Source organism: Phaeoacremonium minimum (genome assembly GCF_000392275.1).
Source record: "Phaeoacremonium minimum UCRPA7 unplaced genomic scaffold PA7_03_scaffold_290, whole genome shotgun sequence".
In the NCBI taxonomy this organism is placed as follows: domain Eukaryota; kingdom Fungi; phylum Ascomycota; class Sordariomycetes; order Togniniales; family Togniniaceae; genus Phaeoacremonium; species Phaeoacremonium minimum.
In genome coordinates this window covers 272,151-285,342 of record NW_006921195.1, presented here as the reverse complement: position 1 = coordinate 285,342, position 13,192 = coordinate 272,151, and the positions used below count along the sequence as shown (strand labels likewise).

At 54.1% G+C, this 13,192-nt stretch overlaps 4 protein-coding genes across 4 annotated transcripts; 1 reads left to right on the top strand and 3 right to left on the bottom strand.

Moving 5' to 3' along the window:
* Positions 1 to 984: 984 nt before the first annotated feature.
* Positions 985 to 1,595, bottom strand: UCRPA7_3689 (putative btb poz domain containing protein; the record flags this gene model as incomplete). The annotated part of the gene is made up of 2 exons (XM_007916281.1): positions 985 to 1,247; positions 1,304 to 1,595. 2 exons carry the CDS (start codon positions 1,593 to 1,595, stop codon positions 985 to 987), a joined length of 555 nt encoding a protein of 184 aa, XP_007914472.1.
* A 4,350-nt stretch (positions 1,596 to 5,945) lies between these two features.
* UCRPA7_3688 (putative protein phosphatase 1 regulatory subunit sds22 protein) lies at positions 5,946 to 7,205 on the top strand (the record flags this gene model as incomplete). Its single annotated transcript, XM_007916295.1, has 3 exons — positions 5,946 to 6,183; positions 6,254 to 7,132; positions 7,189 to 7,205. 3 exons carry the CDS (start codon positions 5,946 to 5,948, stop codon positions 7,203 to 7,205), a joined length of 1,134 nt encoding a protein of 377 aa, XP_007914486.1.
* A 660-nt stretch (positions 7,206 to 7,865) lies between these two features.
* On the bottom strand, positions 7,866 to 9,550 carry UCRPA7_3687 (putative nad h-dependent d-xylose reductase protein; the record flags this gene model as incomplete). The annotated part of the gene is made up of 3 exons (XM_007916201.1): positions 7,866 to 7,901; positions 8,060 to 8,850; positions 9,400 to 9,550. The coding sequence occupies 3 exons, from the start codon at positions 9,548 to 9,550 to the stop codon at positions 7,866 to 7,868; spliced, it is 978 nt and encodes a 325-aa protein (XP_007914392.1).
* A 2,707-nt stretch (positions 9,551 to 12,257) lies between these two features.
* UCRPA7_3686 (putative tat pathway signal sequence protein) lies at positions 12,258 to 12,716 on the bottom strand (the record flags this gene model as incomplete). The annotated part of the gene is made up of 1 exon (XM_007916216.1): positions 12,258 to 12,716. The coding sequence occupies one exon, from the start codon at positions 12,714 to 12,716 to the stop codon at positions 12,258 to 12,260; it is 459 nt and encodes a 152-aa protein (XP_007914407.1).
* Between the last annotated feature and the right edge of the window lie 476 nt (positions 12,717 to 13,192).

Genomic DNA, 13,192 nt, shown 5'->3' with positions numbered 1-13,192 from the left:
GGGGGGGGGGGGGGGGGGGGTCCTTCAACCTGGGGCTATCAGTCTGGACGAATCGCGGGCTGCGGAAGAGGAGGCCTGGTCCTGGTCCGTTGTGATCGCTCGTTTCGTGGCTTTTCTGGAAAACTTTGTTCTCGGGGGCTGTCGGGTCTTTTCCAAAACGAGACCAGACAGAGGTGTCTTGGAAAAGGGGCAAGATTCCACCTTGGGGCTGGCTGCGGTCTCCTCTTTCGCTACTCCTGCGGGTTGCATCCGCCCATCTTGCATATCACGGCACTAATACGCTGGCGCACACTATCTACACGATCATGCAAATCTAGCTCAAGGGTGAAAAGAATGACGATCAATCATTCATTGACTCTGCGCTTCTCCGCCCCCTGAAGGTCCAGCAGGCGGAGAAATCACCAGAGCAAGAGGTTTTCTGCAACGAGTGTCAAGAATGATAATGATACATTTGATACTAACTCATGGTGTTCAGTCTGGCTGGCCTGAAGTTCTCTTTTTTGTCATCTCCCAAACAGTGTAGAAAGGCAGCCCTGCCACCAAAAAGTGACTTTGACTCTGTCAAAATGTGGCGGGCTGCAAGAAATATGTCTCTTGCGTTAAAAAGTCGTTGCCCGTGAACCGTGATAGCTTAGATCCTCCCAGGCACGGCTCTCGTCATAGAAATGAATATTGATACAAGTGGTTGGTATGAAAGAGCAAAATGAAGACAAACGCCAAAAAGATCATCAAGTGACTACATCTCTCGTATAACGCCGTAATCCTGAACGCCTGTGTGCCAGTCTTTCTGATCAAACTTTAGATGTGGAAATTTCAAACCCAAGCCATCCTAAGTCTTTCCAACAAGCAAGACGACAAGAAACCAAGACAGGACAGAGAAACCATGAGTCATTAATAGTTATTGCAGAGGGGTATTTGTTTTTGTGGCTTTTCCAGAAGTGAGGCGCGAGCATCGGAAAAGAGAGGAGACAGAGAAACAAGAGTCTAAATGAAGCGGTTGCTGCGCGGCGTCCCCTGGGCGCTGGAAATGTCGTCAACGTGGTTGCAGAGAGCAACAAACAGGTCGAAGAACAGCTGGGTGCCACCGTTGAACATTTCTAGCTGCATGGTGCCGCTGCGCTTGAAGGTGCTGCGACTCCGGATGATGAGAGCGAGGTAATGTGCCCGCAGCTTGGAGTCTGTGTCGGGGGTGTTGGCATAGGCGTAACGCGCCGATGCGAGGATGGTGCTGCATTGAATGCCGGACTCTAGGTTTTGTCAGCTTCATGTCGTTGTGAATGCAAAGGTTGTCTGATAAACTTACGAAGTCCTTGCTTTCGCAAAGCGACGCGCTTTAGCTCTTCCAGTCCGTATTTCTCCGCAGCACAGTAGATGACGGTGTCTTTCAATAAATCGCCATCGATGCCGTGGTGGTAGACAGTCGACTCGACCGTCCCACGACCGTCATCGCTCGGCGGCTCAATCTCCCAAGAGTTGCGTCGCTTATTGTGGACGAGGCGAGGATAATAATCGCCTTTGTACAAATATTCCAGCACAGACGAGAATATCTCGGGCTCTTCGTCGGGAAGTGAGATGCGTTTTGTTTGCGACTCCATAAATTGCCCCCTCAAGGCAGAAGTGAAGAACGGCGAAAGGCAGAGAACATCTTCGTGTGCAGCAAAAATGCGCTGCTCCTGTCCGACAACGAGTGTGACGATAGGAGAGACACTGCTTGGGGAAGCCCATATAGTCAATATAGTTGAAATGAGTGATAGGAAATATTCTGTGGATGCTCACCTTCCCAGTGGTGGCGTCTCATCGCTGGCTGCCGTTGTTGCTGTAGTGGGTCGTCGACGAGGTTCATGGCGACGCTTTGTGACTCCAGACTCTTTGCTGAAGGATGCACTCGATTTGTTCAGCTTATGGCTCTTGGAAAAGCTCTGCTTTGTCGACTGCGACCTGAACATTTTGGCTGGCTCCTCTCAAATCTCATCGGCAGGAACAAGAGTAATGTTTCCTGTCGGGCTTATTTTGCGTGCAATCGTGGACAGTCCAAAATAACCAGGTTGATTTACGTGTGTTGGAGGGAGATTAAATGACGAGAGAAAATGGACCGCGCGATGGTATTAGTGAGACACTTGACCTACCTGAGGCGGACGCCGAATGAGAGGATGAAAAAAATGAGAGCGAGGCGGGAGGGACGATATATATATAGTCCCCGTGCGCCCAAGGAATCCATGCCTGCAAGAATGCCTACGGCAAGGTGGTTGCATCGGCTTGCCTGACTGAGGCAGACGCGAAACTTTGGAGATAAGTAGCGACCCGCGTTGAGTGGTGGGCCGGGCCTGACGGGATACTCGCGCGGTATCACATGACTGCGCTAGGCAGTTTAGGGGGAAGATGTGAGAAAGATGGCTGGGCTGGCTGCGCTTCGCCTGGAGGGCCTCCTTGCTTGTTGGGGCCTTTTTAATTGCTCCGACAGGGTTCAGAGGGGTACGAGACGGGGCCATGGCGGGCCCTCGCTCTGTTTGTCAGACGACATCGGCTTGGACTTGGGAAATGGAGGGGAGTCATAGCACCGAATCTCAGGGGGTTGGAACTTGGATTGTGGATGGAGGATGGTGGAACCCAGCAGAAAAAAATAAAAGTGCCGTTCTAACCTGACTGAATTAATTCCTCACGGCGAATTACAGAGAGGCTGCCTCGCTGCCTCGTTGCTTTTTTGGGCGGCGGCGGCCACTCTCATCCGGAACGTGAGCGAACATGGATGCTGCTGCGGGGCTGAGGTGATTTACTCTCTGCTTAGGTAGATACGGTAGATACCTGGTAATTGCGTACAACATCTTGCCTACCATTGGAACCTGCTGCCGTCTGCCGCCTCGCCTCGGGTTTGAGGTGAAGAGTGTGTGCCGCCTCTGGGAAGGCTGCACGTGAAGACAAGGTGCCGCCATGTTAAGCTGATAAGGCACCAAGAGGCTCGGCGGAGGAACAAAGAGGACTCAACCAGGCTCGACAGATTAGACAAATGCCACACATGCAGGATCAGCTCAATAGCGAACAAACTAAACTGTTTTTCTCGCATTACAACTGGTCAATTGCACAAGATGACCATGGTCCGCCTCTGCACCCCGCCTTGGAGGTTGTGAATGATGCACCGTTGATCCTCCGTGAACTGTTAGTGCATCATCAGCATTTCACTTTCTTCCACTTCACAATCGCGACCCGGTGGCAACTCGGCCTCACAGTGAACGGCATCGGGTTAGAGAAATCAATTTGGTGCTGGTTCACTTTGTCTCCACACCCCACCAAGCTGAACAGCCTGGCTTATCCTGATCGACGCCAAATCAGGCGTACCTTGCACACCTAGTGTGGTGGCTTCCGGGCTCGAGCCAGGGTACTTCGTTGCCACCTCCTGAATTGTCAATCTTGTCGTCACAGTTGCCTTGATCAGAAAGAGTCGCTTTCGCCGAAAGTCAGAGGGCATTTAACTGTGTGGGGAGTTCTCAACCCCGCTCATAACTCTGACGGCCTGTTGCGTAATGAATTTCACCAGTGGCGTCCTGGCTCGGTACAGAGCATCATTGTGGTAGGCACGAGGGGCCTTCTTTCGCTCGACCGCCAAGCCCAAGTCACTGCATCTCCTTTCCAGTTCGGCTGCGTGGTGAGCGGGCACTATCTCATCCCTAGCAGCTTGCAAGATGAAAACATGTGGTAGCACCCCGGCTTTCTGTCTTGCAGTAGAAGCCATCACCCCTAGATTTCTCCAGCTGTCGAGGTGATTGCGAAGAAACGGATGGAGGTAGCGGTATGGCAGCCACTTCTGGGGGTACAACGTTTCCAGCATCGTCCGGATGGAAAGAAACGGAGTCTCCAAAATCATAGCCTGTAGGGGCAGGCTGTTTGGAATTGTGCCAGACGCCGCTAGATTGGTAGCAAACCCAGCACCGACACTTTGACCCCAAAGCACGAAGATGGGCTTGGGGCGAGTGTTCGCTTGTGAGTAGGTATTCTTGTGCAATTGAGCAATCCATTGAACTGCCGCCACTGTATCTTGATTGATACCAACCTCCGACGGCCGGCCCCGCGATGTCCAGTACCCGCGGTAAGACAGGCACACCATCGTGTACCTCATCTTGATGCCCACCGCATCGTTGGAATCCCTGACTTTACTCAGAACCCATGATATGTCCGGTAAACGAGGAGGGATGGAATTAGCATTGCCTGTGAGTTCAATCAGACCGATTTAGACAATTTAGTGTACGTTCAATAAGTACCCTGCAAGTATAAGATGTAGACATGTCCGGCAACACATGGCTCAGACAGTGAAGATTCAGACGCTGCGGGGGAGGTAGGCGATGAGACAGAGGCCACAGCCAAAGCGAGATCGGTGCCATCCGCAGCCCGGGTCCTGGCCTCTTGCCACTCGATCCCCGAGACGAGAGTTGTATAGTCAGAAAGCTTCTCACTGCGGGCTGTGGGGGGCAGCCCTGGCATGTAGATGATCTTGTTCTGGAACAAGACCATCATGAATGATTTCCACGTCCATAGCGCGATGAGAAGGCCCGTGAAGACCACCGGCGGCAAGACGAACGGCTCGAGGTGGATGTGTCTCCTAGCACACGTGGCCACGAGTGGGAGATGAATGTTACACACAACGCGGGATGTAGATGTGTAGGATGTAGGTCGTTGGGACAGCGCATGTAGATGAGCGAGTCGGCGGGACTGAGGCAATTTCTTGGGCGCCAGAGGGCGGACAAGCATTGCTAGTCACGATTGCTTCATTGGATGTTGCAGGTGATCAATCATAGGAGACTTTAGGATGCGCGGATAGGCATATGGAGAGCAATGGGAGGTTTGGTAAGGTAAGGTAAGGTAAGGTAGGGATGCAGGATGTTAGTGAAGGAGAGTTGCTTTTTAGGGCCCTGTAGGTGCAATTCGTCGACAAAGCCAAGGTACCGGTATTACATTATTACATGCGTCAGGTTGCGATCAGCCAAAGTGGCATCGCACGCATGGAGGAGAGTGTGTCCCGTTCCGACTCGTCGAGCGCACTCCTTGCTCCTTGCTCCTGCTCCTGCAGCTGCATCTATCTGGTTTCACACAGGAGGGAAGCCACGATGGCGCACAAGGTGTCACTTCCCAATTCGTCAATTCAGAGAAGATATTGAAAATTGAGATCTGTCTCTTGAGAACCGAACCGAACTGAACTGAACTGAACTGGCAGGGACTGTACCGCATTTGGCGGGGTGAAATCGAAGACACACGATAGGCAGTTCCAATGACGCAGGAAGGGCCCAGAAACACCTACCATAGGTACACCATGCAGATGCACAAGCGATATTAGCTGTTAGATAGCAGCAGGCATTACAGGCGAGGACAATGGAATTGAAGGTCTTAGGCCGCCTGGAACATGTGGAATCCCCGCCAGCGAACGCCCGTTACGGCCAACGGACGGGTACATTGGTACATCAGTCATTGACCCCGCTCCACTTCCAGCCTTTTCGCCCTGGTAGGTAGGTACCCAGTGAATCGCCTGCCTCAGCACGCCTTCTAGGCCTGGCGGTGCCAATGCAACCGTACTGGACTTACTCAGTCAGTCAGCGGATCTGATCGCCGGTTCCCGCCAGTTGCCTAGAAACAACTGATAATGACGATGGTGCCCCCTCCACCCTTCTAAAAGTCAACAATCACCGGTCTCCCCATCCCAGGCCATCCCTCCTCACCAGCTCTTACAACACAACACAATACAAACGCAAACTAAAGTCAGCCACCCGCGGCAGCCACTCTCATCACATCCATTCCAGTGCCGACATCCCCTAACACCACCCGCAACCACCGTCTTCGGCGTCCCACTACAAGACAGTATACAAACCGACACTTCTCTCCTTCTCAGTATCTCGAATCCTCGTCCGCTTGGTCTGTCAGTCATTGTCGATAGGCACATTCGTCCTTCGCACTCCCTCACCATGCCCGCTCCCGTCGAGCAGGAAGACCAGCCCCATGCTCACATCGAGCTCGTGGACGACAACCCCTCCCCCAGAGCAGAGGGCGAGCCGAGTCCCGGCTTGAGGAACAGCAAGGGTTGGGACGGCAAGTTGCGTGTGCCGAAGAACGCTCTCCTCGCAAACCCAGAGGCCTTGTCCGACCCGGAATACTCAGACGAGGACAATGTCGTGCCCGGCGAGGAAATCGAGCCTGACGAAGGTACTATATATCCGTTTCTTAAAGACGTCACGTTTAGCAGAGGGGCACTTACTAATATGACCATTTTTAGATCTTCTCGACGGCGAAGACTCGGATACGGACGAGCTGATCTGCACCCACTCAAGAATCCAGTCCATCCCCAACCTCCGGCTGGAGCGGTTCAAGAACGTGGCCCGGCTATGTCTCAGGCAGAACGGAATCCAAGATATCGAAGGGTTGGAGTGCCTCGCCGAGACCCTCCAGGAGTTAGACCTCTACGATAACCTCGTCGCTCATGTGCGGGGGCTAGACCAGCTCACACGCCTAACGTCGCTCGATCTCAGTTTCAACAAAATCAAACACATCAAACATATCAGCCACCTGAAGGACCTCACAGAGCTGTTCTTTGTCGCGAACAAGATCAGCACGATAGAGAACCTGGAGGGGCTGGACAAGCTACGCATGCTAGAACTCGGGTCCAACCGAATTCGCGAGATACAAAACCTCGACTCCCTCAAGGAGCTGGAAGAGCTATGGCTGGCGAAGAACAAGATCACCGAGCTGAAGGGCCTGGGCGGGCTGCCAAAGCTGAAGCTCCTCAGCATCCAGTCCAACAGGATCCGCGATCTTTCGCCACTCGCCGAGGTTCCGACGTTGGAAGAGCTGTACATCTCGCACAACGCCCTGGAGTCCGTCGCCGGTCTGGAGCAGAACACCAAGCTGCGCGTCCTCGAGATTTCAAACAACCAGGTGAAGAGCCTCAAGGGCCTGGCTCCCCTGAAAGAGCTGGAAGAGCTCTGGGCCAGCTACAACCAGATAAGCGACTTTGCCGAGGTAGAGAGAGAGCTCAAGGACAAGGAGAACTTGACGACTGTCTACTTCGAAGGCAATCCGCTGCAGCTCCGCGGCCCGGCCGTGTATCGCAACAAGGTGCGCCTTGCGTTACCGCAGGTACAGCAGATTGACGCAAGTAAGTGCAAAATTCCTTTGCTCAAAAAATAATCAGCCAAGACTAACGAATTCCAGCATATGTCCGGGTATGAAAGTAACGGACGACAAGGCGGATGTATTTGTTCGCTAGGAACAGCATTTCTCAGGCACGCATGAGACTGGCGTTCAGGGTGTTTGGTGTCTGGATGCAACGACGAGGAGGGTTACCAATCTGGATTTCAAGGATAATGTATGCATGCATGTGGTCGGAAGTGATGATTAACGAAGGGAACTCGGCCGTACCAGGCGGCACCAGACAGCATGAAATAGAAGCAATACGGCAAGGCAAACACAGGGTCAAATCACCAACATGATCAGATCAGGCTCTAATATAACTGCATATTGTATTTGTCTACGGCAGAAGATATTTCCAACTATATGCCATGGTTCGAAACCCTTCATTTCATCATCATAAGATACACGAGCCGGGAGTGTGCAATAAACAGGGCCGGTATATGGAATTATTCCCCCCTCCTTTCCCGATTTCCGCTATCTCTCTAATACGCTGAACACCGTCTGATATGTCAAGACCAAGTAAGGGGTTTGGTTTAGTTTCGCTTTCTAAGGAGGGGACGGCCTGCCTGGTTGGCTGGTTGGATGATAGGTAGGTAGGCAGTTAGTGGTGGGAAGAGAGGGGGGCTCTAAGGACCACCACTAGGTTCCTATCTATCTACAGGCGACTAAGGAGCGCGGGCCTTTCTTGGGTAAGGTATTTAGCCAAAGATCCAGAGCTTCTCGGTGGGGAAGTACTGCGGGACATCATATACGTTAGCTTTGCTGATCTCTCTGGCTTCTTCTCGATGTGTGTGTGTGTGTGTGCGTGTGTACTTCTTCGAGGCACTTGGCAGAAAGGGGGCTCAGGGGAGGGAGAAGAGAGGGGGGGGGTTCATATGACAGAAAAACTCACGTTGCTGGGCTGGTTGAAGCGGGTCTTCTTGTCGAGGGCGCTGATGAGGTCGACGTCGAGGGGGTCCATGTCGAAGGACGTGCAGCCGATGTTCTCCTGCATCTGCTCGACGCGCAGCGTCTTGGGGATGACGGCGAGGCCGCGCTGGGTGGACCAGCGGAGCAGGATCTGGGCGGGGGGCTTGCCGTACTTTGCGGCGAGGCTGTTGATGGTGGGCTCCTGCAGCAGGGGCACCATGGCGAGGGCGTGCTGCATGTCGAAGTCGACAAAGGAGGCCGGGCCGAAGGAGCTGTAGGCGGTGACGGCGATGCCCTCGTTCTGGGCGAGCTTGACGAGGTCGGGCTGCACCAGGTACGGGTGGTGCTCGACCTGCAGCGTGGCGGGCGGGATCTTGGCGTAGCGCAGCAGGTCGTAGACGAGCTGGCCCTGGAAGTTGGACACGCCGATGGAGCGCGCGAGGCCCTTGCCGACGAGGGCCTCCATGGCCGTCCACGTCTCCTGGATCGAGGCCTTGCTGGTGCGCACCTCGGACACGCCGTCGTAGTGCCAGCCGGGCGGGTAGCGCACCGACGGGTCGACGTAGGCCAGGGCCACGGGGAAGTGCACAATGTACAGGTCGAAGTAGTCGACGCCCCAGTCCTCGAGCTGCTTCTTGCAGATCGGCTCGACCTTGTCGCCGTCGTGGAAGGTGTTCCACAGCTTGGACACGATGAACAGCTCCTCGCGCTTCACGATGCCCTCAGCCAGCGCCCGGCGGATGCCATCGCCGCACTCTTTCTCGTTGCCGTAGTCTGCATAGCGAGAAAAATAGTCGTTAGTTTACACTGCTTCTTCAGATGATAATAAACAAAACAACAAAAATGTCTGTGATATTCAAGGATATGACGAAATGTGGCACCGGCACGGACACCACCAGCAGTAGCACCACCAGGTGTAAACCTGTGTGTGCGTGCGTGTAAGTCATGCCGCCGTGGCGTGTGTCACGCCAGGAACAGGGGAGGGGTCCCAGGAGAAACGTGCTGGCGGGGCGGTTGGGGGCGTCGCTTGGCGCAATTACAGCGGGCTGGTGGGTGGTGGGGTAGCAGGAATGAGACGGCAGGGGAGAGCTTTTTTTGAGTGCAGTGAAGAGGGGGCGGGGTAATTCGTTGCTTGCTTGCTTGCTGTCGCCGAATTCTTCCATCCGCTGGCGCATTGCTTGGCTCCTTCGTTGTCTCTTGCTCCCTCTCAGTGCGGTGCCTCTGTCTCCTGCCATTGCCCAACACCTAGCTGGTCTTCTTTGTCTGTTCTGGGCAGGCCGAACTCGCCATCAAACCAAGGGGCAGGGTACGTATGTTGCTTACCGCATGCGCCGTCAAATAGACGGTATCCGACCTTGATGGCATTGTAGACAGTGTCAGCGGCAAGATCGTTGTCGACCTTCCACAGGCCGAACCCGACCTGGGGCATCTCATAGCCGCTGTTGAGCTTGATATTCGGGACGGTGGGCGCCATTGTTAACGAAGCTGTTTGTGTATATGTTTGTTGTGTCTAGTTGCTCTCGTTCTTCAGGTTTGTTTCTGAGGGTGTAAGTCTCTACGAAACGAACAAGAAAGGAGTTCTTCAGAAGGTCGCGATCCAAGATTGTCGCCGTGTAAGTCGACTGACTGCCTCTATTAGGAGCTTCTATGGTATCACAACAGGAAATTCGTCAGGGAAATGGAGAAAGAATCAGGAGAGGGAGCGTTCCTGGCGGGAGGGAGCTGTGCCAGCCACGGGACAGGCGTATTTATACGGCGACGACAAAGCTCCTCCTCCTCCTCCTCCTCCTCGTCAGTCGCGCCGAATGGAAGAATGCGAGCAAGCCTCCCGGGCTGGACTCTTGCCTGCTCTGGGTGCCTCCACCTCCGACTGAGGATAAGGAAAGTACCTCATGTGGTTCATCAAGATGTGACGCTGGTGAGGAGATACCTGCCGCGCAGCCGTGTGCTCGTGCGGGTACTAGCTATAGCCAGACAGCTGCTACTAGCAAGACTACGGGCTGACTACCATATTATCCGTAAACTTGCAGGGACCTGGGCGTGGGCGTGGGATATCAACCGCCTTAGTCTGGCACGATTCAGGGTCCCGGGTCTCCACGTAGGTAGGTAGTAGGTACACATGCGAAGTTACACATTTGCGTCCTTGGAGACACATTCTGCTGCCAATTAGGACGTGGCTTTTCACTATCACGTATTGAATAGTATCTGCGAGGCTCCGCGAGCACTGCCCACCAGCAGGAGTCACGAGAAGAAGTTGATTCTGTCAGTCAGTGAGTCCGTTACTTTGTCCCTTCCCCGTGGCGTCCGGATGCAGCCAGCAGGGCGATCAACCTGTCAGGCCACCAAAAACTGGGGGTGAGACACCGAGACATCGGCGAGAAAATCAAATGCGAGCTTAGTGGTGCGTCTAACAGTGCTCTGGAATCCGGCGTGTAGTTTGCAGAGTCTTGTCTCCGTACTATGGCCATCCTGACAATCCCATGGTCTGCTCCACCGAGGCAATGGAGAGCGGACTGCGGTCTCAACTCGGTGATAATCTCTGTGGTCCCTCCGGCCACGTATGAATGTACCTCGCAGGCCGGTCTGCTACGTGACCGGGCATGCTGAATGTTCCTTTCTTCAACCTGTTGGTCTACGTCACCGACTTTGGTAGTAAGAGAAGAGAAATGCCCGTCGGTATTTTACCATAGCCGTTATCACGACCTCGCGATGTTACTGGGTTCGGGGCATTGCAGGCAAGCAGGCCTCCAACACGACACACGACTGTCCAGGCGAGAAGCGAGTAGGCGGGCCGGCAGAGCGTGCACACCTCTTCGCTGGGAGCCCGAGACGATTGGTTTGAATACCTAGGTAGATACTCTTGTGGTTGTCCATGGGAGCTGTCGACGATGGAGACCAAGCACCTGAGCATTACATTTTACATTGAGCGGGTCTCTGTTGGTGTGGAAAAGTCTACTGCATAGTACTTGAGCCGGGTGGGCAATTTTGTATTTAGCCTGTTTGCACTGGCGTGCGCCACGCGACTTGAAGATCTGGAGTTTCTGAATTAGCCGCAGCGGGCATCTGAACCAAGCGTTACCTATCTCTCCCTAGTTTAAGCACTCATCAGGACCCGCTTGCCGCCCGTAAACTCGAGTAAGAATAAAATCACGTTCCCGGCCGAACCTGCTTGTCACGTTCTTTGGTTCGGCCTACTGTTAACGTTAGTGGCTAGTCTGATGCATTGCATCCCATTGCTCGGGTCTATGTCAACCTACCTTCAAGGTTACTCTCTTCTCACCTCAGATATGCGAGGTTGAGAGTCACCCCTCAATGAGAAAGCATACGTATAATCTGATATCATGCTCTGAGTCTCTCGGGTCGATGCCTACCGAGCCTGGTCTAGAGATGTCACTGGAAAAGAGGGCTGCATGGTTTTGGCCGTCCGGTGACTTGAAGTTTGAACTTAGCTGGTTCAGTTTGTATGATTCTGGAATAGGTACAATACTACGTACTGCATAGCTCAATCACCAACATCACTACCCCGAATTCTTCTAGAACACGAGAATTGACTAGCTCACCCTCATACCGTGATCTCATATCCGCAGCAATGGAAGCGACCGGCTTCTCCGTTTCCTGGGGAGACCCCAGTGCTACATCGCATGTCGACACCACTCCGGCCCCCCTCCTCCTCCGGCACTTACACCTTGGCCCCCTGAATAGAGTACTCGATCGGGCACCTCTAACCGCGTATCATCCGATACTCCCCTACTGCCTTACAGAAGTAGTCACAAGTGAGTTAGTGAGGAACGTACTGCACATGATCCTTGACCTGCCATTTCCGTAACCTATACGCATTACGGCACTCTTAGGCGCCTTAATCTAGGCCAAGCAAAGGGGGATCAACTATATGTTAATTCGGCATGGGGTATATTGGTATATACACACTGTAGCTAAGCGTCCGGAAGTAGAGAGACGCTAGCTATATACACATAGGTCACAAGCAACCTGGATCTAAGTAGACTCCCGCATCCAAAATCGCATGTACCCCGTTCGCTCCCCCCCACGCCCTCCGCTAAGTATAAAAGGTAGTTATCAAGTATGGCCGTCGGGCCTGGGTATCGTTCCGTGTCTATAAATCCATCCATCCATCCTGGACAAGCCCCTAACCTGACGCAACCTCACAACAACCACGACCGTTTTCACGCCCTGGAAGCCGTCCCGTTCGTCGTCAGCGTGTCATAGTTCGAATACGAGCAACTGCACGCCCCGCCCCCGTCGCCCGCGCTGACGTCCCCCACGGCCCGCCCCTGCCAGTCCCGACAGTCCGGGACGTCGGCGCCCGCCGGCTGCGTCTCGGCGATGTCCACCGCGAACGGCCAGGGGTCGAACGTCGAGCTGGCGTTGACGGGCGCGGCGACGCTCGAGATGTTGCGCGGGTAGTCGGCGCGCATGCGCGTCCAGATGGTGGCGCTCAGCACGGTGCTGTTGAAGTAGCACGTCGTGGTCGAGGTGTCGTTGAAGGTGCCGCTCAGGGCCACCACGGGCATGGCCATGGTGAAGTTGAACGTGAACCGCTCGCGGTAGGTGTTGCGGTTCAGGATCGTCAGCGTGATGTTGCCGAACTCTGGCGCGAAGGGGTTCTCGCTTGACGAGATCATGTACTGGTGCTTGTTCTTGGCGGCGATGATCCAGTGGTAGGTTGCCGAGGAGGCGTCTGGTGTAGATGGGTCATATGTGCTGTATGGATAGCACCGGAAGGTGCCTGGGTTGCTGGTGCACGCGGTTGAGACGTTGCGGAGAGCCGTAGTAAAGGACCATGATCCTATGGGGAAGAGTGCAGTTGTGATAGACGGTCCCTTGTTTCTGGGAGCAAGTCAGCCTGCGAGTTCAAGGACTATGATAGTGAAGGGTTGCCTACTTCCGCAGACCCAGCGCAAGGCCAATAGAAAGACCAACCACGACAGTCAAAATCAGGAGAGCAATAAATGACACCCGATACCACCCGCCTCTCTTCACAATCCATGCCTGGTCCTTGAATCCTTTCGCCTGTAACTCCGGCTTGCGATCCGGCCAACTGCCGCTATCGCTGCTCCGCGTCAGGGGCGGACTCGTGCCAAACGACGGAAAACTGCCG